This window comes from Papio anubis, chromosome 3 (assembly GCF_008728515.1).
Source record: "Papio anubis isolate 15944 chromosome 3, Panubis1.0, whole genome shotgun sequence".
Taxonomy (NCBI): domain Eukaryota; kingdom Metazoa; phylum Chordata; class Mammalia; order Primates; family Cercopithecidae; genus Papio; species Papio anubis.
This window is the reverse complement of record NC_044978.1, coordinates 100,609,929-100,636,997: the sequence shown is the minus strand read 5'-3', so window position 1 is coordinate 100,636,997 and position 27,069 is coordinate 100,609,929. Positions and strand designations below refer to the sequence as shown.

General features: G+C 40.0%; 1 protein-coding gene and 1 long non-coding RNA gene across 3 annotated transcripts in view; one reads left to right on the top strand and one right to left on the bottom strand.

Moving 5' to 3' along the window:
* LOC116274173 overlaps window positions 1-14,323 on the top strand; it is an 89,123-nt gene extending 74,800 nt beyond the window's left edge. Inside the window, exon 6 of the long non-coding RNA XR_004182766.1 lies at window positions 13,863-14,323. This is a non-coding gene — a long non-coding RNA (uncharacterized LOC116274173). The remainder of the gene's footprint in view (window positions 1-13,862) is intronic.
* PAICS (phosphoribosylaminoimidazole carboxylase and phosphoribosylaminoimidazolesuccinocarboxamide synthase) lies at window positions 930-27,069 on the bottom strand. Of its 2 annotated transcripts, XR_647044.1 has the most exons (10): window positions 26,703-27,069; window positions 20,806-21,003; window positions 15,829-16,007; window positions 14,115-14,294; window positions 13,904-14,017; window positions 12,031-12,114; window positions 10,552-10,732; window positions 8,816-8,974; window positions 2,677-2,904; window positions 930-1,103 (listed from the first exon to the last, which is right to left on the bottom strand). XR_647044.1 is itself a non-coding variant. In XM_009207033.3 (9 exons), the coding sequence occupies exons 1-9, from the start codon at window positions 26,716-26,718 to the stop codon at window positions 2,741-2,743; spliced, it is 1,275 nt and encodes a 424-aa protein (XP_009205297.1). In that variant the 5' UTR covers window positions 26,719-27,069; the 3' UTR covers window positions 930-2,740. The 2 variants fall into 2 exon arrangements, 1 of the variants encoding a protein (XP_009205297.1); XM_009207033.3 differs by having other exon boundaries at window positions 930-2,904.

Sequence of the window (27,069 nt, the reverse complement as noted above, 5' to 3'; positions counted from 1 at the left end):
TTTGGAGGTCCGCAAGGCAAAACTCAACTTTATTTCCCGTTCCCTTAGTATGGAAAGCTATTTCCCTATCTCTGTGTGTCTTGCTTTTACATCATTGCTCTGCTTTCCTCAAAAACTTTACCCTCTTATCCCCATCACTGTCCTCATTTTGATTCTTCATATGCATTTATCCTTTCCTGATTTTATACTGTTTATCTTTTTATGGTTTGTTTTCCCCTCTAAAACATAAATTCCATGTGGGTGAGGGCTTTGTTCAGTCCTACTTTCCTAGGCCCTAGAATCAAACCATTATTGGGTGAGTGGATACTGAATGAAGCTTTACCTAAGTGTTTTGTCTTTTAGTTAGTTTCAGTGGTTAAATCTCAGAAAGCTTAACAGCAATTCTAAGCATGTCTTTATGATAAAAGGTTAAAAACTGTATTATTGGGATAATTTTTCTCTTTTTATTTATGTTTACCTACAAGTCCGTGGAAAGTATACTCAAAAGATAGCAGACCAGGTAGGCTTAAGTTACTTTTACAAAACAGTAGAAATACCTTCAACTATTTAGCACTGATGAACTTACAACTGAGGACATGTCGACTCCACTAAGAAACTAATGATGAAATTCATAATTGGGCATGGTGGCACATGCACCCAGCTACTCAAGAGGCTGCAGCTTGAGTCCAGGAGTTCAAGGCTGCAGGGAGCTATAATCATGCCACTGTACTCCAGCCTGGGAGACAGTGAGAACTTGGCTCTTAAAAAAAAAAAAAAAAAAGGGAAAAAAATTGATAATGACAATTTATAATGGTCTGTCCTATCTACCAGTCTAAATGAATGTTTAAAAATTTTCATATACTGCACAGAAGTAGATGCAGTCTTAATGCTAGGTAAGGGTAAACAAGCTGAAATAGCAGCCAGTGACTTCAGAGACCATGAAACCAAAGTTAATCTTCTAAGTCCTTTTAATTGTTCTTATAAACTAGCATAAGATACAAACTTAAGTAGTACACATGAGTTTTATAATTTACTAATCTCTGGCAGATAGCTAAGCATAGCACATCAGAGTGTAACACAGTGTGAGGGAAGTAAAGTATACAATGACATCTTCTATTCTGGACCTACAATTCAATAGAGAAAGAACTACTTGTAGTCACTGTGGTTACAGAAGGTTTCATGGAGACATTGAAGATAAAGCTCTACTTAGTAACAAATAGGTCTTAAATGATAAAAATGTGGGCCTTCGAAGAACTAAAGATACCTATGTGTGGCAGTCCAGAAATTACGAAGAAAATGACTTCCCTTCATGGGTCACATCAGCAATTTTTTTTTTCCCTTTTGAGACGGAGTCTCGCTCTGTTGCCCAGGTTGGAGTGCAGTGGCGTGATCTAGGCTCACTGCAACCTCCGCCTCCCGGGTTCAAGCAATTCTCATGCTTCAGCTTCCCGAGTAGCTGAGATTACAGGTGCCCGCCATCACGGCTGGCTAATTTTTGTATTTTTAATAGAGACAGGGTTTCACCATGTTGGCCAGGCTGGTCTCAAACTCCTGACCTCAAGTGATCTGCTTGCTTCAGCCTCCCAAAGTGCTGTGATCATAGGTGTGAGCCACTGCGCCCAGCTACCTCGTCAATTCTTAATCTATAAACCATGGATAGGCTTCAGGAGAACCCAAGAACCAATGACATCTGTTGGTAAGTTTTATGTGTGCAGTTTTCTACAGAGAGGGTCAACAGCATATATATTTCCAAAGAAGTCTGTGGTGCAAAAGAGTTAAAGAGTTTATTATGTTAGAAGTCCTTGGGCAATCAACTTGGAAAAGGGTGGATTGAGAATGGGGACTGTCTAGATCAGGATAATGTTGAATTTGACCCTCACTTGAGGCTTTTGTACGGAGGATGAGAAGACGGCAATTTCAAGGGTTAATTAGAAATTAACACCATCATGACTTGATGAGTGAGATGTGAAATGTGAAAAAAACATCAATGATGAAATCAAGCTTCTGACTTGGCAGCAGTGAGCATACCAAGAGTTTCAGGCTTGGAAGATGAATAAAGTTGGGAGCATTCTGTTTTTTATGAGTGCCCATGGGAGGTACAGGGAGAAATGGACAGTTGAAAGTATAAGTCTAGCCAGGCACAGTGGCTCATGCCTGTAACCCTAGCATTTTGGGAGGCTGAGGTAGGAGAATTACTTGGGTCCAGGAGTTTGAGACCAACCTGGGTGACATAGTGAGACCCCATCTCTACAAAAAATAGAATTAGCTCGGCATGGAGCTGCAAGATTATAATCTCTGTTACTCGAGAGGCTGAGGTGGGAGAACTGCTTGAGCCCAGGAGGGAAGGCAGCAGTGAACTGAGATCACGCCACTGCACTCCAGCCTGGGCAACAGTAAGAACCTGTCTCGAGAAAAAAAAAGAAAATACAAGTCTGGAAAAACATAGCTGGGAGTCAGTAATGCCAGTTTTAGCTGAGGGAGTTAAGATTATTCAATCAGTGTTAAGGAAGAAACTCAATAGTAGTGACCACCAATACTTAAGGAAAAAAGGATAAAATAAGAGGAATGATAAAGGCTGGCTGAAATATCTTGGTGTCTAACCTAAGAAAGGAGAGGTTAGGTGTTCATATTTATTAATATGGATCTAGAAAAGCATTTATTCACTAATACATTTTGTGTTCTCTAATTTAAAATTACCTTTTCATTTTGCTTGATTTTCCTTCAGCTAAATTAGAACTTTGTAGTTTTTCCCCTAAAAAATTCAATGGCATTCTCTGATTTTCTTGTCAGCCTGCTTCAAGGAAATCCATGTGTTCAAAATGCTTGCTCGCAGTTTGCTCCATACCAAATGGTTGTTTAATCCAAATATCTGAGCAGCAAATTGAGCTGATCCTTCTGGAGAAAGTATGGTTGAACAGCCAAGACCTATTGGTTCAGAAATGAAAAGACAGAAAATTGAGCTCAATAAATAATGAAAATACAACCTCACAAAAAATTTTATACTCAGAGCAGTCCTGCCACAGAAAATAAAAAGCTACTGCATTATTCTAATCTAAAGTAGAATCTCTAGAAGAACTGTCTTTAATACCGGAGTGGTAAAGTGATTATAAGAGGAAAAGCAGTCAGTATTACCTGCCATGAAGAGACATTTTATATATATCATCTATCACCCTTCTTACAGAATTCACTTACAAAGAAACTTACCTTTTTGAAAGTTCTGTTCACATACACTATCCCTTTCAATCCCTGGCGAAGAGCAACTGAAGTAAAATAAGGGTCAAGGTAAGTGGCCAGAAGTACCTGTTCTTAGACAAACTTGAGCTATGTTGTTTTGATAATTTTCTAACCAATCTTTCTGTCTACATTTGAACTATTTTAACATTTTTAAGCAGTAAAAAAAATCAAATCCACAGAATAATTTTAGGAAATGTCAAGTTATAAATAAATAGTAATAAGATCCAAGACAGCAGAATAAGAAAGTAACATCCTAGGGGCCACATGTCTGCTCAGGCAGAGTGTCTTGAGGTGGTACTATTATGTCTAGTGTTTGCTAGCAGGGACTGTATCCAAAAGCTCCATTTTCCCAGTATTCTTGGAATTCATCAGGCTCTTTGACTACCATTTTCCACAACAAGAACAGAGTCAAATACAAATCACAAGGCCAATTTACTAATTTGTATTAACACATTATTTTATGGAGCTCCACCCATTACTGTGTGGTATTGGTCAAGTTACTTCATGTTAATTTATTCTCCTCTTCTGTGAGAAGGGAATTGTAACTAGTAGCTACCTGATGTGACACTTCAATGAGTTAATAATATAAAGTGCTTAGAGCATTGCCTGGTACACAATATGTGCTCCAAGAATGTCAACTATTATTGTTAGCACACTGGGTAGAGTGCTCCACTCTAATAGTTGAAATAACCTGTGTCTCCTGCCTAGGACACCCTTTCTGGTAAAAGAATAGCTTAAATTGTAAAATAAAAAAAAAAAAGTTATCTAGTGAGCATGACATCAGAGATGAGAAATATGGGCAGTCTTCAGGATTTTACACAGGTTACTGTAAAACTACTCCTCAAAAGATTCTAGTGATCATTATGTACAGATTATCTGTCACTCCTGAAACGGCACTACTATAAAAATTGCCAATTTTTTGCTCATCATGCTCCCCTTTTGTAAGCTCCATGGATATCTATACAATTCTGGCATAAATTTGGTTACAGCTTTATTTGTAGCTGCCGATTTTTAGCTTGAGACATTTGTATAGTCACATCTTGTTAAAGATAGCTTAGGCACAAAATTTAATTCTCAGAGCCTATAAAAACAGCAAAGGGAATAAAGGAAATAGGCATGAACACACAAGGCCAGATAACAGCAGTAACATTTTGGCAATTGAAAGGCAAATAGAGTAGTAGCTAACTTAGCAGACCAAGAAAATGTAATCAAAATTAGCTGGGCGTGGTGGTGCATGCCTGTGATCTCAGCTACTTGGGAGGCTGAGGCAGGAGAATCGCTTGAACCTGGGAGGCAGAGGTTGCAGTGAGCTGAGATTGCGCCATTGCACTCCAGCCTGGGCAACAAGAGCAAAACTCCGTCTTAAAAAAAAAAAAAAAGAAAAGAAAAAAGAAAAAGAAAGAAAACTTAATCCTAAACTGAAAGGAGGGAAAGATAAGAAGCAACATGATTGACATTACAGAACTTCCCGAAAGGTTGACTGACTAAATTAGTGGCACTAGATACCTTTGGAAGGGAATAGGGACTAATAAGATGACTGATTCGAAGTCTAAGAAGCAGCTAGGCCCTCATATCTCCTTCTCCACTCCATCTACCCGAGTAACTGCCTCTTTAAAGCACTGTAGCAATTTTTTTTCTTTTTAAACATTATTTTTTTCTGAGACAGGGTCTCGCTCTGTCATCCGGAGTGTAGTGGTGCCATCACGGCTCACTACTGCCTCAACTCCCCAGGCCCCAGTGATCCTCCCACCTTGGCTTCCCAAGTAGCTGGGACGACAGGAGTGTGCTACCATGCCTAACTAATTTTTGTATTTATGGTAGAGACGGGGTGTTGCCAGGTTGCCTAGGCTGAGCTCAGGCAATCCACCAATCTCTGCCTCCCAAAGTGTTGGGATTATAGGCATGAGCCACCATGCCAGACCTTTAATTTTTCTGAAGGTAAAACAGACTTCACAGTCTAGGTGTCTTTGAACCAGGGGACACCAGACACTTTTGTTCTCTGAGTAATTCTGGTCAACGCTTAAGAAAATACCTAGACATTAATGTGAGGAGTTATTTGAAGAACAATCACTACCAGATACACCCCACAGTGAAGCCCAATTTTGACACACACCACCCGTTTGAAGTTTCCAATTGGTTTTTTATAGTACTCCACTCTTTTTTTTTTTTTTTTTTTTTTGAGACGGAGTCTCGCTCTGTCACCCAGGCTGGAGTGCAGTGGCCGGATCTCAGCTCACTGCAAGCTCCGCCTCCCGGGTTCACGCCATTCTCCTGCCTCAGCCTCCCGAGTAGCTGGGACTACAGGCGCCTGCCACCTCGCCCGGCTAAGTTTTTGTATTTTTAGTAGAGACGGGGTTACACTCTGTTAGCCAGGATGGTCTCGATCTCCTGACCTCGTGATCCGCCCGTCTCGGCCTCCCAAAGTGCTGGGATTACAGGCTTGAGCCACCGCGCCCGGCCAGTACTCCACTCTTAAAAAAGCAAACAGCCAAGGATTACCAGACAGCTGAAGAAAGTAACTATATGCAACAGACTATAATCATCTTCTCCAGATAACAAAAAAGAGCTCTTGGAAATTTAAAAACACACAAACACAAACGACAACAACAACAAAAGCCCAGAAAACAAAAACCAAAAGAAATACGAAAACTTCGTGTAAAAAAAACCAGAGACAGTGGTTCCTATCCAATTCCAATACTTTGGGAGGCTGAGGTGGGAAGATTGCTTGAGCCCAGGAGTTCAGGACAAGCCTGGGCAACATACGAAGTGCCCATCTCTACAAAAAGTAAAAAAATTAGCCAGGTGTGATGGTGTGGGCCTGTAGTCGTAGCTACTTGGGAGGCTGAGGTGGGCGGATCACACGAGCCTAGGAATTTAAGGGTCCAGTGAGATATGATCATGCCACTGCGCTCCCACCTGGGCAACAGAGCAAGATCCTGTGTCAAAAAACAAAAACAAAAACACCTGTATCCAAAATGAAGGCCGGGTACAGTGGCTCACGCCTGTAACTTCAGCACTTTGGGAGGCCAGGGCAGGCAGATCACCTGAGGTTAAGAGTTCAAGACCAGCCTGGCCAACATGGTGAAACCATGTCTCCGCTAAAAATACAAAAATCAGCCGGGCGTGGTGGTGCACACCTATAATCCCAGGTACTTGGGAGGTTGAGGCACCAGAACTGCTTGAACCTGGGAGACAGAGGCTGCAGTAAAGCCGAGATTGTGCCATTGCACTCCAGCCTGGGCAACAGAGCCTGACTCCATCTCAAGGAGGAAAAAAGAAAGAAAAACTCAACGCAAGGGCTGGAATGTAAAATTGAGGAAATATTCCAGAGAGTATAGCAACAAGACAAACAAGTACAATAGAAATCAAGGGAAGCCCAAATTTGAATAAATTCAAAAATGAGAGAAGAGAGAATATGGAGGGGTAAGAAAATTAAATAATTCAAGGAAAATGGGGACTGAGAAATTAGAATTTCAGATTAAAAGAGCCCACCGAAAGTCCATAATGCAAACAGACTCAGCACGTCACATCTGTGTAAAATTTAAGAACAATGAAAACAGACAAAAGATCCTGAAAGTTTCCAGAGAGAAAATTCCTGAGAAACCTAGAATCAGACTGGTGGAAAAGCAATGGAGTCCTCAACTATGGATGCTTGGAGACAGTGGAATAATAATGCTCCCAAAATTCCAAGGCAAAATGATTATCAGCATAGGATTCAAATTTGATAATAAGTATAGGGCTTCAATATAAACATTTCAGATATACAAGGTATCAAAATTTACCTTTTGTATTCTTTTGCCCTTAAGTTCAAGAACGTACTCCAACAAAATAAAAATAAACCAAGTAAGGTGAAAACATGGGAGATCCAAGCCTAGAGAAAGGCAAAATGGGTCTCTAAAATGATGGTAAAGGGGGATCCTAAGACAACAGCAATACAGGATGCCTAGAGAAAAGCCAGTCCACTGGACCAGGTTGGAGGGCTCAAGGACTTAGTATACTTGACATGTATCAAGACTGGATATATACATCTATGACAAAAGTTAGGGATTTCAGTAATAAAGCAAATCTGCTCCTACTGAAATAATATTGACCCTCATAAACTGCAGAATGTCAGATCATATCTTGGTCTATGATGAACAAACCACAACACGTGATCCAGTTCCATCAGCCAAAAGGGGACTTCCTTATGTTATTATCTTTTATCCCCAATTTTTTATTTTGAGACGGAGTCTCACTCTGTTGCCCAGTTTGGAGTCCAGTGGTGCAATCTTGACTCACCTCCGCCTCCCAGGTTCAAGTGATTCTCCTACCTCAACCTCTGAGTAGCTGGGATTACAGGTGCTCACCACCATGCCCAGGTAATTTTTGTATTTTTAGTAGAGATGGGGTTTCACCATATTGGCCAGGCAAGTGTTGAACTCCTGACCTCAAGAGACCCAGCCTCCCAAAGTGCTGGGATGACAGGCATGAGCCACTGCACCCAGCCTTATCCCCAATATTTAAGAATAAAATTTTATTCTCTCTACAGAAGTAACATGATCACATTTACTTTAAAAAAAACTCAATACCATGAATTCTTGGGAAAAAAATATCCAAACTTGATTTTATTACAGATCTCACCATCAGTTTATAGAAAATATAGGGAATGGAAGAGCATGTTTACCACCACCTAGAAATGTAAGAAGCCAAATCCAAAACGTAGAAAATTCTATCGAAAAAATGAAAGGGAAGAAGGGAGGATGAATTGTTATGTATTAAAAAAATTAAGAGGTTATCAACTAAATGCAATATAAGGACTGCGGTGGATCTGAACAAACAGATGAGACAATTAGAAAACTTGGACACCAACTAAAAATTGTATCTTAAGAAATTACCACTACTCTTTCTGTGGTGTGAATATGGTATTGAAACTGTGTCCCCAGGAATTAAAAGACACCAACAACTAACAGAAATTCTTGAGTTTGCAGAATGGTAGATTAAACAATATGGCCAACTAGAGTCTGCACAGAACCAGCTGACTGATGTCACAGGCCCAATGTCCACCACATTTCATTCTAACTCCCCCAAATTTACACACACGATCCATGAAATAACACGAAGAGATAACTGCACATGCCCAAGGACTTTCTAGACCTCCCCTTTCCTTCCACCAATCACCTACTAATCCCAGAATCTATCCCCTAAACCTTTTCTAGTAAGATTACTGCCATAAAGCCAGCACAGGGGGACAGATTTGAGCTGGACTCATGTGTCCTTATTGGTCAACTTGAAAGAGGAAGCCTTTCTTTCTCAAAAACCTGGTGGCTTAGATAGTACCGGTTTCTAATGCATCAGAAGTGGGCCCCTTTTGTTCTGTAACAACATCATGATTATGATTTAAAAACTAGAGCCCGTATTACTTAAATGTATAATTAAGTATAAATTACTATAACGTCTAAGTTCTGCTTTAAAATAATCCAGCAGGAGATGGCTGTAGACACAAGATGTTAATTGCTGAAGCTACGTCATGGGTACATGAGATTTTATTATGCTATTCTGTCTACTGTTGTGTATCTGTTAAATGCTTGTAATGAACAGTTTTTAAAAATTCAATGTATCTTACCACTGGGCAGTCGAAGAGAAGACCACACATCCTGAGCTCCCCAGTCCGGTGTGAGGGGAGGACAGCTGATAACTGGATATGCAGTGTTCCCAGACATCACTGGTCCCAAACCATTACTTCTGCCTGCCACTGCCACAAATACAGTAGGAATGCCATCCCCTAGGGAAATAACAAGTTTATAGTTATGCTAAACATTCAAAAGAGATTTAAAGACAGGGTTTTTTTTTTGGGGGGGGGGGGGGTTTAAGGCCTATATGTTTTAATGACTTGAGGTCCTTGAATAGTCTTCTCTGAAAAAACATAAAAGACACTATTATTACACATATATTCAAGATATAAGGTTACTCTGCCACTTACTATAAGTCAAGTAATAAAGTAGCTGGAATAGGTTTGGCTGTTTTTGAGATCTACATTATAAAAGGGATAGCAGGGTGTTAGGGAATAGCTCACAGGCCTCTTCTATTGCTGCGTAGGCTGGCCAAAGTGAAGAATGACACCATCTGAACAGGTGTCTTTCCTGACTGGGTGGTCCGTCAACCGGTGCAGGGAGACCAGTTAATATAGACCAGGGGTTTAGGGACACGTCCTGAAGCAAGAGTTGAAGGAAAGTTTAATTAATATAGTGTCCCCAAATTTTTAAGGCCCTTTGATATATTTTTTAACATAATCTCTTAAGCAATTCATTCTTTGATAAATTTATAAATTATCCTTGCTTGTTTCCTAAAGCAGAGATTTCTAACCTAGAATCCAAAATTATATGTATTTGCAATTTTCTGAAAAGAGTTCTAGAATTCATTAGCTGTCAAAGGAGTCTGAGTTCCCCCAACCTCCCACTCTTCCCAAATTAGTAACTACACTTCCATAGCAACGACCTGTAGATGAAATAATCAACTTTTTTTTCCCGTTGAGAAACATTTGGTTGTAAACCCAGGACTCCACTATTTTAGATCACTGCTATACCATTATTTTTTATGTACTGTATTCTGAAACTGTTCCTTAATTTCCTATCTGACTGCCTCCCAGGAAAGGGTGGCAATTAAAGATTCGCAGGAGAACCTGCTGTTTCAACCTCCCACCTCCTGTAACTGTGGGGGCCTATTTTCTATTGGAGCGTTATTAGAAGCAATGCTCCAGGGCCTTCTTACCAGGTAAGGATGGCAGAGGTTCTCATTATTCTAGTCTTTGTTTTCTTTTCATACTTGCATTTTTAATTCTTTCTCCCTGCTCCTTTCTTTTCTAAGCTCCTAGAGTACCTTAAGCTCTTTGGAGGTGAGCATTAAGAAAGAAAGCCTAGTAGCCGGCCGTGATGGCTCATGCCTGTAATCCCAGCACTTAGGGAGGCCAAGGTGGGTGGATCATGAGGTCAGGAGATCAAGACCATCCTGGCCTTGAAACCCCGTCTCTATTAAAAATACAAAAAATTAGCCGGGCGTGGTGGCGGACCAGCTACTCAGGAGGTGTAGTCCCAGCTACTCAGGAGGCTGAGGCAGGAGAATGGCGTGAACCTGGGAGGTGGAGCTTGCAGTGAGCTGAGATGGCGCCACTGCAACTCCAGCTTGGGCGACAAAGCGAGATGCCGTCTCAAAAAAAAAAAAGAAAAAAAGAAAGCCTAGTATATCATGTGTTTTTCCCTTAGAAAAGTGACAAAGCTCTTTTTCAGCATTATTAGTCTAAGTGTGTAATTTCTTTTAGCAAAATCAGAAATACCTGAAATGTCCATATTACTTGTGGTTTACCTTCATACTCAGCTTTAATCCTCAGGGTTTCATCTGGTCCTTTATGCGCAGATGTTACTCGAAGTTCACATGGAATGCCAAAATTTCCACAGGCCTTCTTGATTTTTTCACAGTGACCAAGATCAGAAGTAGAGCCCATCAACACTACAACCCTGCACTGACTTTCTGATTTCAAAAGCAACTGAAGAAAAAATACATGGATATGAAAAGAACATAAAAACAAAAATGAATAAATGAGCTAGAGTTTGTAGTGAAATTACATCTGGGCACAATATTTTCTTTCTTAACAGATCAAATTTAAGACAGAGACAAACAGAACAAAAAGACAGCATTTATTTTTTAAAATAATCTCAATATATAAAGGAAAGTGGTCTTCATCATTAAGACTTAAAAAATTCAATTTTTATGAGACAAATTATATTTAACAGTAAAGATACTCAAAATCTTTTAATTAATATTCAGGAAATTATAATACAAAATATTTCATCCTAAGACCTTCAGTGCACTTTGTTTAAGGGATGCTTTTCTTTTCTAAGCTCCTAGAGTACCTTAAGCTCTTTGGAGGTGAGTATTAAGAAAGCCTAGTGGCCAGCAGTGATGGCTCACGCCTGTAATCCCAGCATTTTGGGAGGCCAAGGCATACTTCTGATTAGCCAAATCAGAAGTCATGTTTTAAGTCTTTGTAAGTTAATTGCTTGGAACTCAAAATATGTATATTCCTATGAGAATAATGTTCTCAAATGTGATTGTGACCCTTGCATAATCACAAACCCCATTCAACTCCCAGAATTAGAGTAATACCATAAAACTTAAAGTAACATTTAAAGCCACACAGAGTTCCATCCATCCCATGCTAATAGAACTCTGAGTAGCTGTGGAGGTGAGTAGGAAATATAAGGTTTCTCCTGCGGGGTAGGGAGGAGACAGATTTCAGATTTCCCCAACAGGATCTGGGAGGTGTGTATTGGCCAGCTTAACAGCAGGGAGTTCCAGTATACTAGTAAGGATTGTCCAGCTGATACATTTCCTAAAAGTGTTCCTCACTTTCAAAGTCACTGCAAAGCCGGGCGCGGTGGCTCACGCCTGTAATCCCAGCACTTTCGGAGGCTGAGGCGGGCGAATCACGAGGTCAGGAGATCAAGACCATCCTGGCTAACATGGTGAAACCCCATCTCTACTAAAAATACAAAAAATTAGCTGGGCGTGGTGGCGGGCGCCTGTAGTCCCAGCTACTCAGGAGGCTGAGCCAGGAGAATGGCATGAACCTGGGAGGCGGAGCTTGCAGTGAGCCGAGATCATGCCACTGCACTCCAGCCTGGGTGACAGGGCGAGACTGTGTCTCCAAAAAAAACTAAATAAAACAAAGTCACTGAAGAGAAAAGCACTATACTCTCCCATTTTTTTCTTTTGAAACAAGATTTTCTTAGAAGAAAAACACATAATACATAATACAGTACAGTTTCACTATAGAAGGTTTACCTCTACTCTCTCTGCAACCCACTCAAAGTTTTTCTTTACCATTTGGAGCCCTTCAGGAGTTACTTCTTTGAGGTCCCGATAAGACTAGAAAATAAGATAGAAAGTTTAGAAAACAAGTATGTCTTGCTACCTGAAACTATCTGGTTTCTGAGTTTTGGGGAGGGATTATGAAGAGCTTGTATAGCAAGGGATACTTCTGAAAATGCATCTTTTCACTTCCTGAATTAAACTACAGAAAGTTCCATAGTAAAGTATACTTTTATTTTCTCTTAAGGTTAAGTGTTTTCTGTAGTAGCAACTACAATTAACTGCCTTGAGAATTTTTATATATTAGGTATAGAAAGGGTCTTGCTCTAATTTGGTTATTTTTTATTTTAAATACATGTGCAGAATGTGCAGGTTTGTTACATAGGTATACATGTGCCATGATAGTTTGCTGCACCATCAAGCTGTCATCTAGGTTTTAAGCCCCATATCTGTTAGGTATTTGTCCTAATGCTCTCCCTCCCGTTGTTCCCCATCCTGCAAGAGGCTCCGGTGTGTGTTGTTCCCCTCCCTGTGTCCATGTGTTTTCAGTGTTCAACTCCCACTTATGAGCGTGAATATGTGGTGTTTCGTTTTCCGTTCCTGTGTTAGTTTGCTGAGGATGATGGCTTCTAGCTTCATCCATTTCCCTGCAAAGGACATGATCTCATTCTTTTCTTTTTCTTTTTTTTTTTTTTTTTGAGACAGAGGTTCACTCTATCAACCAGGCTGGAGCGCAGTGGCACGATCTTGGCTCACTGCAACCTCTGCCCCCTGGGTTGAAACAATTCTCTGCCTCAGCCTTCCGAGTAGCTGGGATTACAGGCGCCCACCACCATGCCCGGCTTATTTTATTTTATTTTATTTTTAGAGACAAGGTTTCACCATCTTGGCCAGGCAGGATGGTCTTGAACTCCTGACCCTGTGATCCACCCACCTTGGCCTCCCAGAGTGCTGGGATTACCGGGGTGAGCCACCGCGCCTGGCCAATCTCATTCTTTTTTATGGCTGCATAGTATTGCATGGTGTGCATGTACCACATTTTCTTTATCCAGTCTATCACTGATGGGCATTTAGGTTGGTTCCATGTCTTTGCTATTATAAATAGTGCTGCTCCTGTGCACGTGTCTTTACAGTAGAATGAGTTATATTCCTTTGGGTGTATACCCAGTAATGGGATTGCTGGGTCAAATGGTATTTCTGATTCTAGATCCTTGAGGAATCACCGCACTGTCTTCCACAATGGCTGAACTAATTTGCATTCCCACCAACAGTGTAGAAGTGTTCCTATTTCTTCACAGCCTCTCCAGCATCTGTTGTTTCCTGACTTTTTAATAGCAGCCATTCTGACTTGTGTGAGATGGTATCTCATTGAGGTTTAGGTTTGCATTTCTCTAATGATCACTAATGATGAGCTTTTTTTCATGTTTGTTGGCTACATAGATGTCTTCTTTTGCGAAGTGTCTACTGTTTTTTATAGGAGCAGAAATGGTGCCTGGTAATATCCAGGAGACTTGGGATAGAGTGATCTGCCCGACTCTAGTAATTGTGAAGATACCCATTCTCTTAAGACCCTTAGTTTTCATTTAGCCAAAGATAGTACTTGCTGTTATTGTTGTGAGAAGGTTATTAAGGTAACAGATGAGAAATTTGCTTTATAAATGTAAAGTATTATTCCTATTATTCTTATATTAAGATACTGGAGATATTTTTCTTTAAAAATAAACAGCAATCAACAAAACAGGTTCCTATCATTAGGAACAATAATTTGCTTTTTCCCCTCATCTCTCCTTTCTCCTCTATCTCAGCTTGACCTCAAAAAGGATAAAAAACCTGACGCATTATCTACCTGTTTGTCTTTCTGTTGGCTTCGATCTCCTGATGGCCAGAGTCTCCAGGAATCATTGTCAATAACATCAGCAAGAACAATTTCTTTGGTGGTTACATCAACACCGAATTCAATCTGGAAACAGCATGTCAACAAAGTTTTCAAAAACTATTCTATGAAAGCATCTCTCAACTCTAACCTTTACTTTCAAATCCCATTGTTTTATCTGTACCTTCATATCAACCAGTGTACAATTCTGGGGCAACCAGGATTTCTCCAGTATTTCAAATATAGCCTGTGTAGCATGACTCATGATATCCACTTCAGTTTGGCCTATAACAAGTCCAGCGAAGCAAAGTTTTGCAGCAATCAGCTGTTCCTCAGACCACTGTGGGTCATTATTGGCATCATCCTGTGAATAAAGTATAGTAGTACAATTAACTTAAATCTAAAATTTTTAAACTTTTCAGAAAAACCAACATCCTTTTCACCTTGAGCATGAACTCCTTAGAAATTTTCAGCCACGGCTGGGCATGGTAGCTCACGCCTGTAATCCCAGTGCTTTGCGGGGGCTGAGGTGGGCGGATCACAAGGTCAGGAGTTCGAGACCAGGCCGGCCAACATGGTGAAACCCTGTCTACTAAAAATACAAAAAATTAGCTGGGTGTGGTGGTGCACACCGTAATCCCAGCTACTCAGGAGGCTAAGGCAGGAGAATCATTTAAACCCGGGAGGCAGAGGTTGCAGTGAGCTGAGAGGGCGCCACTGCACTCTAGCCTAGGCACAGAGGGAGATTCTGTCTCAAAAAAAAAAAAAAAAGAAAAGAAAAGAAAGAAATTTTGAGCCAGGTGCAGTGGCTCACACTGTAGTCCTAGTAATTTAGGAGGCTGAGGCAGAAGGATTGCTTGAGCCTAGGAGTTCAAGAGCAGCCTAGGCAACAAAATGAGACATCTAAAGAAATTTTTTATTTACGATACTCCTTAATTCAAAGCAATTATTACTCCTTTGTTCTTTTTTTCCTAGTTAGCTCCTGCAAGCAGAAAAAACTATTACTCTTAATTTGTCTACTCTCAATAGCACTTTAAAATTCAAAGTATTTAGGTGAGTAACTTATTCTAGGTCACAAAGTATTTCAAAGAATTTAACCTCTATAAACAGAATTTAAGTTTGTGATTTTTGCTTTTCCTTAGTAACAGTCATCAGACATGACAGGAAGGTCAAAGCACATTTTAATCAATCAAATCTTTCTAAAACTACAGTTCTCGTAACTTCCTGACCTCACTTTTTATTAGAATTTATACAGGACTATAATTTTTTAGGGACATTATTTGATAATTCAAGAGACCTCAAAGAGGTAAGTGAAAAAAATGAAATAATTTCATTTTATTCTAAGCTGTGTCCCAACTTTATATGACAATATCTTTATAAATTCTTCATCTATATAATCATAATGCACAAGTTATATAACTTACTGATTAAAAAGCAACACTGATATTGCTTCCCAAGCAGATCTATGCTTAACAGCATAAATGAAGATGGTTAAAGCAGTAAAGCCTATAAAAATTCATAACCACTGATTCTTACAACCTTTATTTATATATTTTTACTTACAAGAGACATTGTTAGTATAGTTTTCCTGTATTAGAATATAAAAAGATTTCAACTAAATTTTTAAAAAATTAACTGTTAGTTTTCTTGTCCTCCTATTAGTCATCTTGGTTCAAAGGTAAGATTTTCAGATGCTTTCTTTATAAAATTTGATCTATCATTGCTAATGGAAGTGTACATTATTGATATTGGCAACTAGATAAGACAAATTTTGGGATGACACTTGCAATATCAAAATATCAAAAACTTTGCTTGAATATTTAAACCTTTAGAGTTTCTAATTATAAATTTATTGCCGTGTTACAGTAAGACATAAAATAGAGGCATAAGATAATTACCTTGAAAAACAACTCCACTTTAGGTGGGTAAAACTTATATCCTTCCTTGACACCAGGATTTCTTTTGAGAAAAGAACCAGTTGCTATTCTTCTGCAAACCCATTCAATTGGAATCATTTCACACTGGGGTGCAATGAAAGCTGTCTCCCCACATTTTCTGGTGAAGGCAGTTTTAATACCTACATATTGATAACCAAAGTTAAAAAAGGTATTGAAATAATATGTAAAAAGGTAGATCTGAGGCACAATAAAACTCTACCCTTTACAAGAAACAAAGAACCTCTATCAAAAATAAGTGTAATTTTTTTTTTATTTAATGTAGATGCAGTCAGTTGTTGACTCAAACAGTAAGCAGCACATGACTATACATACAATGTATTGTTCAGCCATAAAAAGGAATGAAAATTCGTGATACATCCATGCTATATAATACAGATGAAGCTTAAAAACACTAGGCTAAATGAAAAACACAAAATGCAAAAGGACAAATACTTGTGATTTGACTTACATGAGGTAACTAGAATAGGGAAATTCAGACAGAAAGAGAATGGAAGTTACCAAGGGCTGAGGAGTGGAAGGAATAGTTATTGTTTAATGCTACACAGTTTGTTTGGGATGATGAAAAAGTTCTGGAAGTGGATAATGGGATGAGTGTACAACATTGTGAATGCACATAATGCCACTGAATTGGACACTTAAAAATGGTCAAACTGGTAAATTTTATGTATTTATAACAATTTTCTTTAAAAAAAAAATCAGGAGCCTATTTGATGGCAGATATTGTTCTAATCATTTTAAATACATCTTTTTTGTTTAATTCTCCAAACATTTGATAAGATACTATTAAGATCAATCCAACAAAACAGGTAAGGACACTAACACACAGCAGTAATGTCAGCTAGTATTAGGTAAAGCAGGATTTCCAACCTACCCTGTCTCTAGGAGCCACCCACTTAACCACTTTGCCATATTGCCTCTCTGGGAAGTGTTATTACATCACAGTACAAAGTAATGCTACAGCATTAACATGAATTAAAATAACTCCTGGAAACCTACATGGGTTTGAGATAATGCTCATTTTCAGCCTGCATTACTATTTCCAATCCTAACTTAATCCTCTAGTCTAACTTTTATTATCAGGAAATAATTGGGGATCTTTGCTGTTATATGTGTATCCATACATGAAGGGAGCTTCTATTTATGGAAACCCTCCACTGTGCTAAGTGTTTTGTATATGTTGTTTCATTTAACTGTGCATAAAATTTTGAGGTAGGTTTTTTTTTTTTTTTTTTTGAGACAAAGTGTCACCGAGGCTGGAGTGTAGCAGTGTGATCTCAGCTTACTGCAACCTCTGCTCCTGGGTTCAAGAGATTCTCCTGCTTCAGCCTCCTGAGTAGCTGGGATTACAGGCATGCACCACCACGCCTGGCTAATTTCTGTATTTTTAGTAGAGACAGGGTTTCATCATGTTGGTCAGGCTGGTCTCGAACTCCTGATCTCGTGATCCACCCACCTCAGCCTCTCAAAGTGCTGGGATTACAGGTGTGAGCCACCACGCCCAGCCTTGAGGTAGGTATTATTATTTATACATTTTACAGTGAAAAAAACAGAGGTTCAAAGAAGTAATTTCACACACTAGGTCATGTAGCCATTTGGTAATGGAGCCTGGACTTGAAACACACTGTCCAAACCCTACACTATTTCCTCTGCCTTCCCTTTAAATCTGACTCATAAGATTCAAATGAAAAAGGGAAAGAATTGTGGTATGTTGCATGAACAGAAACTCTAAGGAAAAAATGAAAAGGGGTAAGTAAAATTGTCATTTTAACCTTTTTTTTTTAAAAAAAAATTAGATGTAAGCTGTTGTTTAACTTTTAACGAATGATCAGGCTCATGGATAGACAGGTGACTTTAATCAATTCTCAACTTGGGGTAGTAACTACATCGTTGGCTTCAAGAGCTCTTCTCTCTTAGGTCTGTTAATCATTAGTCATATATTTGCTCATTTGTCTACCAAGCTGGACATAGTAGTATCCAATTCTATTGTTACCATAAAGATACCAAAGAGAACCAAAAGCACATAATGAAGCTACGGTAATCACCTCTGCACAAAAAAACCCTAAAAGTTTCTAAAAGAGACTCAGTTTAGATGACACAATGATGGCTTCTAATACTGCTAAATATGAAAGCAAATTCCATGACTGTGCATGGTGAGAAAAAATTCCCATTGTTTATCTTAGTTGTCTACAAAACTCAAAACTCTCATTCAAGTTACTAAAAAATGTTTATGTCACTTACACACTCTGAATGACAATGAACATATATAAGCTAGAATACTAATTCTAGCTAATACATATGTCCCTGTGGCCGTCCCTCTTTTAGATCGGTCCAGATTCCCATCTGCGGTTTAGCAACTGTAGTATGGTTCTTCATATACTATTATCACACTTTATGTAATTACAGTGAATTTCTGCGAGGAAATTGAGATTTCATCATCACTGAGAAGGCCAGATTTTAATTTTTAAGTAATAAAACCAAATCCACAAATTGTATAACATAGTTATGGCACAGTTATACTATTTCCATGGAAAAAGATTACTTCTTATTCATATAGTCCTTTACTGTTTGTTCCTGAGTGACAATGAGAAAAGTAGAATCCTGATTTTCTGATTCTCATCCCAATGCTCTTTCCCCTCTACTTTCTACCTTAATTTGGAACATAACTCTGGTTGTAAACAACAGTTTTAAATAGACCACTGATGGCCAACTAGATGAGGCATTTATATGACTAAGCAAGTAAAAATTACATAAGGTTTAATGGAATTCCTAATATGTACCCTAAAACTAGTCTGTTTAGAAATTTTAAAAAATTCAGGTTTACTTAGTTTCACAGTACTAGACATAAAACCTGGAAAATATCTTTCAACATTTTCTGTGAACCAATTAAGTTTTAGCTATGTTAAGTGCCAAATAAAGTAGTTTAAAGATAATTATTGGAGTATTTCATTTAGGTAGCCTTCCCTGTTCCCCTGAGCACAAGACTCTCAGAGTTAAAACAGAGAAAGTCCTGGACAAACATAACACAACTGAGTCACTCTAATTTACTTGTTATAAAGTTCTGGAAATGGATAATGGGATGAGTGTAAATACACTCAGAAAATACACTAAATAAGCAAATAAAAAGTCAGGCTTTATCTTCCATTACTTAATATAATCCTGTAGCTATGTGAAACTACCAAGGGTACACAGAAAATAATCTTCTGACTGCTAACATTTTAAAGAGTTAAGCACTTTAAAAAATGTTTAAGTGAATGGAGAGAGTTAAAACTTGGGAAGCAAAAAAAAAATCGATGGAACAGGCCGAGTACAGTGGCTCACACCTGTAATCCCAGCACTTTGGGAGGCCAAGGCGGGTGGATCACCTAAGGCCAGCAGTTCAAGACCAGCCTGGCCAACATGGCAAAACCCTGTCTCTACTAAAAATACAAAAATTAGCTGGATATGATGGCGTGCACCTATAACTGTAATCCCAGCTACCTGGGAGGCTGAGGCATGAGAATCGCTTGAACCCAGGAGACAGTGGTTGCAGTAAGCCAAGATTGTGCCACTGCACTCTAGCCTGGGCAACAAGGCAAGATTCTGATTCAAAATAAATAAATAAATAAAATAAATAAATAGATGGAACACTTATCTGTATTGCAAAAGGAACCTAAAATTAATTTGATGCTCTCTTTAGAAATTACCTCAGTCATTGGGAAGCTACCAATCAAGAAACCTTGAAATAAAAATCTTAGATTCTGTGACTTAGAAACTCTGGAAGATCCTTTAAATTTATAGCAATATACTTACTTTCACAGCATAGAGGGATTTATGATGTAGATGACAATCCAGGTTTGCAATTAAATCTTTTTCACATTAGCCAAAATTGTGAAATAGGATACTTTGGAAGAGACAAAACTACTCCAGAAATGCACTGACAATGTATTTAAATTACATTACCTTGTTATTTTGTGTAAGGCAGTTACATCTAACTTAACTGAAAACAAAAGCATTAAATTCCCTTTTGAATTTAAGAAAGATTAGTGCTACTAGAAACTCTAAGAAATGAAAGGGCAACTGGGAATATTGGAATTAAAAGGAAAGTTATTAAATTATAAAATTAGAACTGGCAAGCATGAGAAAGAAAAAGCTTTTATTTCATAGGTAAGGCTTCAAAGGTTGAATGATCCAAAGCAATGAGGCTATTTACATTGTGCGGAAAGAGTTCAAATCTTTTCCTAGCTGAAATTTCATATACTACAGACCAACCAGCAACTGACTGAATCCCTCCAGAAAACCCCTTTATCCTAATTTCCTTCCCTTTGCTTCAAATACCCACCACACAATGTTCTGATCTTCCTGTGGTCTTTTGAATCTATTTCTCTATTGAAAATAGAGCCTTCAATCAGTTTTTGAACAGGAGAGTGCTCTGGGGTTTTAGTTCAAATCTCTCACTTGGGGAATGGCAGGAGGAGAAGGTTTGGTTGCTGTCTTCAACTACTTTTCAGGGCTTTCAAGTGGAAGAGGAATTTGAAATTCTGTATTATCTCCCAGAGGCAGAACAAAGACCATTTGTATAGAATTACAGGGAGTAAATTTCAGTTCATCTGTTAGAACTGCTTAACATTAAAATGGGTTTCCTTCATAGTCAAATTCCTTAAAGTGAAGATGGCCTTGGAGAGGTAAGCTGCATAGAGAGTGCATGTGCCAGATATAAGATTACAGCAAACTTGTTAAGATTCCTTTTAATTCAATGACACTAATAATCCCAAACCAAATAAGGTGTTAAGAGTGAAGTTTAAGAGTTCTTGGTTTGATTTAAATTCACTTAGCTTTTGAAACATCTGCAAACAAGTTGTTCATCTTAATGCCAACTTCACTTGAAAGACATCAACATGCTTACCAGAGGTGAGAGAGAGCTTTAAGAGAGCTGCTTACCTGCTTCCTGTAACAACTGAAAAATACAACTCGTGATTTTATTTGAGATTGCAGCTTTTCCTTCCAGGTGATTCTTTCTAGCTGCATTTCCTGCTGTAATCTGGTCCTTGGACTGCAGGAGGACTTTTCCTGGGCTGTCTAACAATTCGTAGACTTCTTTTGTTTTACCTTCATACAATTTTTTACCAATGTTCAGTACTGTGGAAATAAAATGGAAATAGATCAAAATTCAGAAAGAAATTTCCTGAATGCTGAAGACTAAATCACCTAGAACAATGAATCTGTAAATATACAGTGATTAAGGAATATTAATAAAAATTAAATCATCTGTATAAAACCATATACTCTACAATGTATTTCTTGTATCATCACATTTGATACACACAATTTTGTGAAGAATTTTAATTACATAAATAATTGTAGAAATTAGTAAAGCAGAAATCAAAAGGGTTGAGGGTCATGCAGTTAGGAAATATAAGAGGTAGATAAAATCCTAACTCCTCTGACATCAAATCCTGTGCTCTTTCCATTATTAACCTGCCGTTATTAACCTTCTAGGAACTGAACTAGAATTAAAATTAATTAAGACACATTTCAAGTAATGTAACTATACTAGTATTTTCACAGACACACTCACAATATAGTATCTAAACTAGCTTGCAGGAAAAAACATGCGATTTTTGCTGATATTTGCTTTTTTGCAGGCAAAATGGGAACATTCAGCCAGATGGGTTTCTTGATTTCAAGTTAATATTCAAGAGGAGGCATGACATCCCACTGAAGTTAGCACATTTGGAAGCATCCCTCTCTATTTCTTAATCCTGTCCCTGTCCCCATTAATCCTTTCTCTTCACTAACAGTTGTAAGAAATTGTGAGGAAGTGAGCACAAAGGAATCCAATTTTGATGCTGGTCACAAGACACAAAAGGATGATTTAGAGAAAGAGTAAAGATAATAGATGTTTAGGAACTTAAAATTTCCAAAGAGAGAAATCAGCCCTCATGCTCCCAGAACACTCTCAGTATCAACATTTTCCTAATGTATCCATGTGCCAAGGGATATACCAGTAAATAATAATTCCTGCTCTCAAGAGACCTGAGTCTGAGGGGAGCTGATATTAAGTAAGACATCATAATAACAGAATGTAATAAATACAGACTATGGGACTAGTCTAAACATTAGAAAAGGAAGTCTACAAGAAAGTGACAGGTTGAGATCTGAAGAATGATCAAAATTTAGCCAAAGGAGAGAAAGGGGTAGGTAGTGTTGATGAATAAATACAAGGTGGTCAAAGTGGATTGCAGAACTTCAGTCTGGTTGGAGCTGGAGGTCTGGGTATATGTACATTGCTGTTGGGCAGGGGACGGGGTGGGGGCTGCAGCTAAGTTGTAGAAAAGAATGGCAGGAGACAAGACTTAAGAGTTGGACAGGGGCCACATCACCAGCTAGTGGAGATAACCATTAAACAAAGTAGGTATAATTTAGTTAACAGTTGCCATTGTAGGGCACCTAATCTAGAGGATGAATCCCTATTCTCCCTAAGGTAACGTCTAGACTCATTAACATGGTTTAAAAGTCCCTTTAAGATACAGTCCTGGCTTACTGCTCCAAATTCTTATTTGTCTATTTCCTCTCTAGAACTCCAACATCTTTAATTCTTACACAACCTTCCTCCTAGGGCTTCTGACAATCTCTTCTCTCCTAGGCCTGGAAAATTTCCCTTCCATTTTGTTACACATCCTTCTGGTTTCACAAGCCATACTGATTGAGTTTAGACTTTAACCCAAGAAGAGCTATAAGGATTTTAAGTGATGAAGCAAAACGGTATTTGGAAAGATCATTATGGCTTCTGTATGGATAATGAAGGGAGGAAGGGGTGAGTGAACAAAAACTAGAGCTTGGGAGACCAGTTAGGATGCTGTTGCAGTAACTCGAACAAGAAACGTCTGGCCAGGTGCAGTGGTTCACATCTGTAATCTCAGCACTTTAGAAAGCCCAGGCAGGCAGATTGCTTTAGCTCAGGAGTTCAAGACCAGCCCGGGCAACATGGCAAAACCCCATCTCTACCAAAAAAACAAAAATTAGCCCAGCATGGTGGTATGTGCCTGTAGTCCCAGCTACTTGGGGAGGTCGAGGCTGCAGTGGGCCAAGATTTGTGCTATTTCACTCAAGCCTGGGTGATAGAGTGAGACCCTGTCTCCAAAAAAAAAAAAAAAAAAAAAAAAAGGTGGGGGGAAGAAATGTCTTGGTCTAAGGAAAGAGTAGTGGGCAAAGATGCAAGATATTTAAGATAGTAGCTTTGAGAATTCAGCATGGAGGATAAGAGAGGGAAGAGTAAAGAACAGTGGGCTGGACACAGTGGCTCATGCCTGTAATCCCAGCACTTCGGGAGGCCGAGGTGGGCGGATCACTTGAGGTCAGGAGTTCAAGACTAGGCTGACCAACATGGTAAAACCCCATCTCTACTAAAAATACAAAAATTAGCTGGATGTGGTGGTGTGCACCTGTAATCCTTGCTTCTCGGGAGGCTGAGGCAGGAGAATCCTTGAACCTGAGAGGTGGAGGTTGCAGTGAGCTGAGATGGCGCCACTGCACTCCAGCCTAGGCAACAGAGGGAGACTGTCTCAAGAAAAAAAAAAACAAAAAACAAAACAAAAAACACAATGCCCAGATCAGATAAAGAAATTAACATTTATGTGTATTAATATGCAGTAAGCCCGGGCAAAGTTTGTATCTAATGCCCCTCGCCTTAATTTAGTTGAATCTGTATTACTTAGCCATTAAATAGGGAAGGAATTTCAATTAATAGGTAGAAACAACACAAGAAACAACGATACGTGACATACACAAGTGCCAAAATGATTGCTATAAATCTGCAGATGAATTCAGAAAAGATTGATGAGGACTGAAAAATGATTCATGGAATTGAAATTTAAGAGTCTGGGAAAGCACAGAATTTACACAAAGGATAAGAAAATTCTAGGACTCTGCTGTCCAATAAGGCAGCCACTAGAAATGTGGCTATACAAGTTGAGATGTGATTTGTTAAAATATACACTGCATTTGTTATAAAAAATTGCAAAATATCTAAACAATTTTTCATCTTGCCTCCATGTTGAAATGTATTTTGTGTATATAGAGCTAAATAAAATATATTAAAATGGGCTCACACCTGTAATCCCAGCACTTTGGGAGGCCAAGAAAGGCGGATCACTTGAGGTCAGGAGTTTGAGACCAGCCTAGCCAACATGGCAAAACCCTGTCTCTACTAAAAAATAAATTAAAAAAAAAAAATTGGCCAGGTGTGGTGGAGCGTGCCTGTAATTCCAGCTACTTGGGGGGCCAAGGCAGGAGAATCACTTGAACCTGGGAAGTGGAGGGTGCAGTGAGCTGAGATCTTGCCACTGTACTCCAGCCTGGGCCACACAGAGCGAGACTCCATCTCAAAAAAAAAAAAAATATATATATATATATATAAAAATATATATATATGGCCGGGCGCGGTGGCTCAAGCCTGTAATCCCAGCACTTTGGGAGGCCGAGACGGGCGGATCACAAGGTCAGGAGATCGAGACCAGCCTGGCTAATACGGTGAAACCCCGTCTCTACTAAAAAAAAAAAAAAAATACAAAAAACTAGCCGGGTGAGGTGGCGGGCGCCTGTAGTCCCAGCTACTCGGGAGGCTGAGGCAGGAGAATGGCGTAGACCCGGGAGGCGGAGCTTGCAGTGAGCTGAGATCCGGCCACTGCACTCCAGCCTGGGCGACAGAGCCAGACTCTGTCTCAAAAAAAAAAAAAAAAAAAAAAAAAAAAATATATATATATATATATAAACATTGCATCAGTTTTTTTATTATTTAAGTTTTTAAAATGTGGCTCATAGAAGACAAATTTACACTATATTTCCGTTAGCCAGCAATGTTCTGGGAAAAATAATATAAATAAAATGTATATAATGAAAAACAAACTTTGGTGATTTAACCTGACTGGAACATAGCTAAGGATTCACAGGAGAGAAAAGTCAAAGTTAAGGCTGAAGAGGTAGAAAGGATAGCAGTATTCAGGATTTGAATGAAAAGGAATTTCAGACTGGACGGACTGGATTTAACATCTCTAGAGATGTCATTGTAACACTTTGCCTTTTAGAGATCATAAAAGTGACATTTTAGAGATCATAAAAGTGACATTTAAGAAAAATCAACCTGCCAACGGTACACAAATGGAAAGAAGTGGAAGAGCAAAGATTTTAGAGATTTGCCAGTTTAGAGGTACCATGATTTCAAGAAAAATTCTGGTCCTTGCCTTGAGTTTAGGGAGTTGATACTCCATATCATCTGAATCTTTTTTGCTGAGTCTACAGTTGTTTTTTTTGTTTTGTTTTGTTTTGAGATGGAGTCTCTTTCTGTCGCCAGGCTGGAGTGCAGCGGGGAGATCCTGGCTCACTGCAACCTCTGACTCCCCTGTTCAAGTAAGTGATTCTCCTGCCTCAGCCTCCCGAGTAGCTAGGATTACAGGCATACGCCACCACGTCCAGCTAATTTTTGTATTTTTAGTAGAGCCGAGGCTTCACCATGTTGGCCAGGATGGTCTCGATCTCCTGACCTCGTGATCTGCCCGCCTCGGCCTCCCAAAATGCTGGGATTACCGGCGTGAGCCACAGCGCCTGGCCTGAGTCTACATCTTTTTAAAATCTAAATACAGTTACTTTCTATGTGGAAAAGAATGTACCCAGCAGCCAAGAAAAGCAATTTGGCTCATTATACATATAGCAACTGGATGTGTGGAATAAACCAACGTTTTTTTCCAGCATAAATAGCAAGAACAATCTTTCCTGATAGTGTAACTTTTTTGCCTAAAGGTTTTGGAGTTCTTCAAAGCCATCATGGCATCAAAGACTACTTGAACGAACACACACACACGGACGCACGCCATCATGGCATCAAAGACGACTTAAAAACACCCCCCTCCCCAGCCATCATGGACTCAGACAACTTCAACATGCGCGCGCGCGCGCACACACATACACACCCATGACATCACAGACTGCTTGAACACGCGCGCGCACACACACACACACCCAAGCTGCCGTGGCATCAAAGACTACTTCAACACGCGCGCGTGCACACACACACACACACATCCATGGCATCAAAGACTAAACACACACACCATTGCATCAAAGACTACTTACACACACACACCCTAGACAGGTTCTTTTTTTTTGAGACGGAGTCTCGCTTTGTCGCCCAGGCTGGAGTGCAGTAGCGCGATCTCGGCTCACTGCAACCTCCGCCTCCGGGTTCTAGCGATTCTCCTACCTCAGCCTCCAGAGTAGCTGGGATTACAGGCGCGCGCCACCACGTCCGGCTACTTTTTTGTATTTTTAGTAAGAGACGGGGTCTCGCCATGTTGGCCAGGCTGGTCTGGTACTCCTGACCTCAGGTGATCCGCCCGCCTCGGACTCCCAAAGTGCTGGGATTCCAGGCGTGAGCCACCGGGTCTGGCCTCTAGACAGGTTTTTCAAAAGTTTCGATTATTAATCTTAGAAAGGTCATTAACCTAACGGACAAAGCAAGACTCAGGTTTTGACGAATCAACACTGATTTGCTTGTATTTTGCAACAGCTATTGATTATAAATAATGCTTCCAGGCGCCTTTCCACCCCTTGGTCATTTCTCGTTCTCCTCTACTTTGCTCCTTCTCCCCATCCCGGAGGCAGTAAAGTTCGGGGAGGCCCGGGAGCGCCTGGGCCACGTGTGCGCCCGCACGGCGGCCTAGAGGCGCGGCTGCAGGGAGGCCGGGCAGAGCTTCGCAGCCCGCCCGTGGCCGCGAGCTCACAGCGAGCTCACGGCCTGGGGGTCAGGAAGACCGCTAAGGACCCAGAACCCTGTTACTCACCCTCAGCTGTCGCCATTATCCTGAGTGGGCTGAGGACTGCTACCGCGCCGGGAAGCAAGGCAGAACTCTAGAAAAGAGGGGTGGTCAGAGAGCTTCGCTGGGCGGGGAAGGAGGCGCCGCCCACAGACACGCCCCCTGGCGGGGCCGCGCGACCCAGAGCCACTCTTTTCAAGCTCCCAGACCCCGGCCTAACCCGGAGGGGTATTGGCGGAGACCGAAACGTGGATCTGGGACAAAACATCTTCCCGTTGGCTTCCCGCCGCGCAGGCGCAGCGACGCGACCCCGCCTCTGGGCCGCCCCGCGCTGGCGCAGTGCCGGGATAGGCGAAAAGTGGCGCGCACTGGCAGCCCCTCCCTACTCTGCGGA

Excerpts from the sequence above, each read along its gene's own strand:
- PAICS (XM_009207033.3), bottom strand. Across the intron at positions 14,018-14,114 it reads GTACACTGGTTGATATGAAG|ATTGAATTCGGTGTTGATGT; the intron begins GTACAGATAAAA and ends TGCTGTTTCCAG. Across the intron at positions 10,733-12,030 it reads GGGTTGCAGAGAGAGTAGAG|TTGCTTTTGAAATCAGAAAG; the intron begins GTAAACCTTCTA and ends TTTTTTCTTCAG.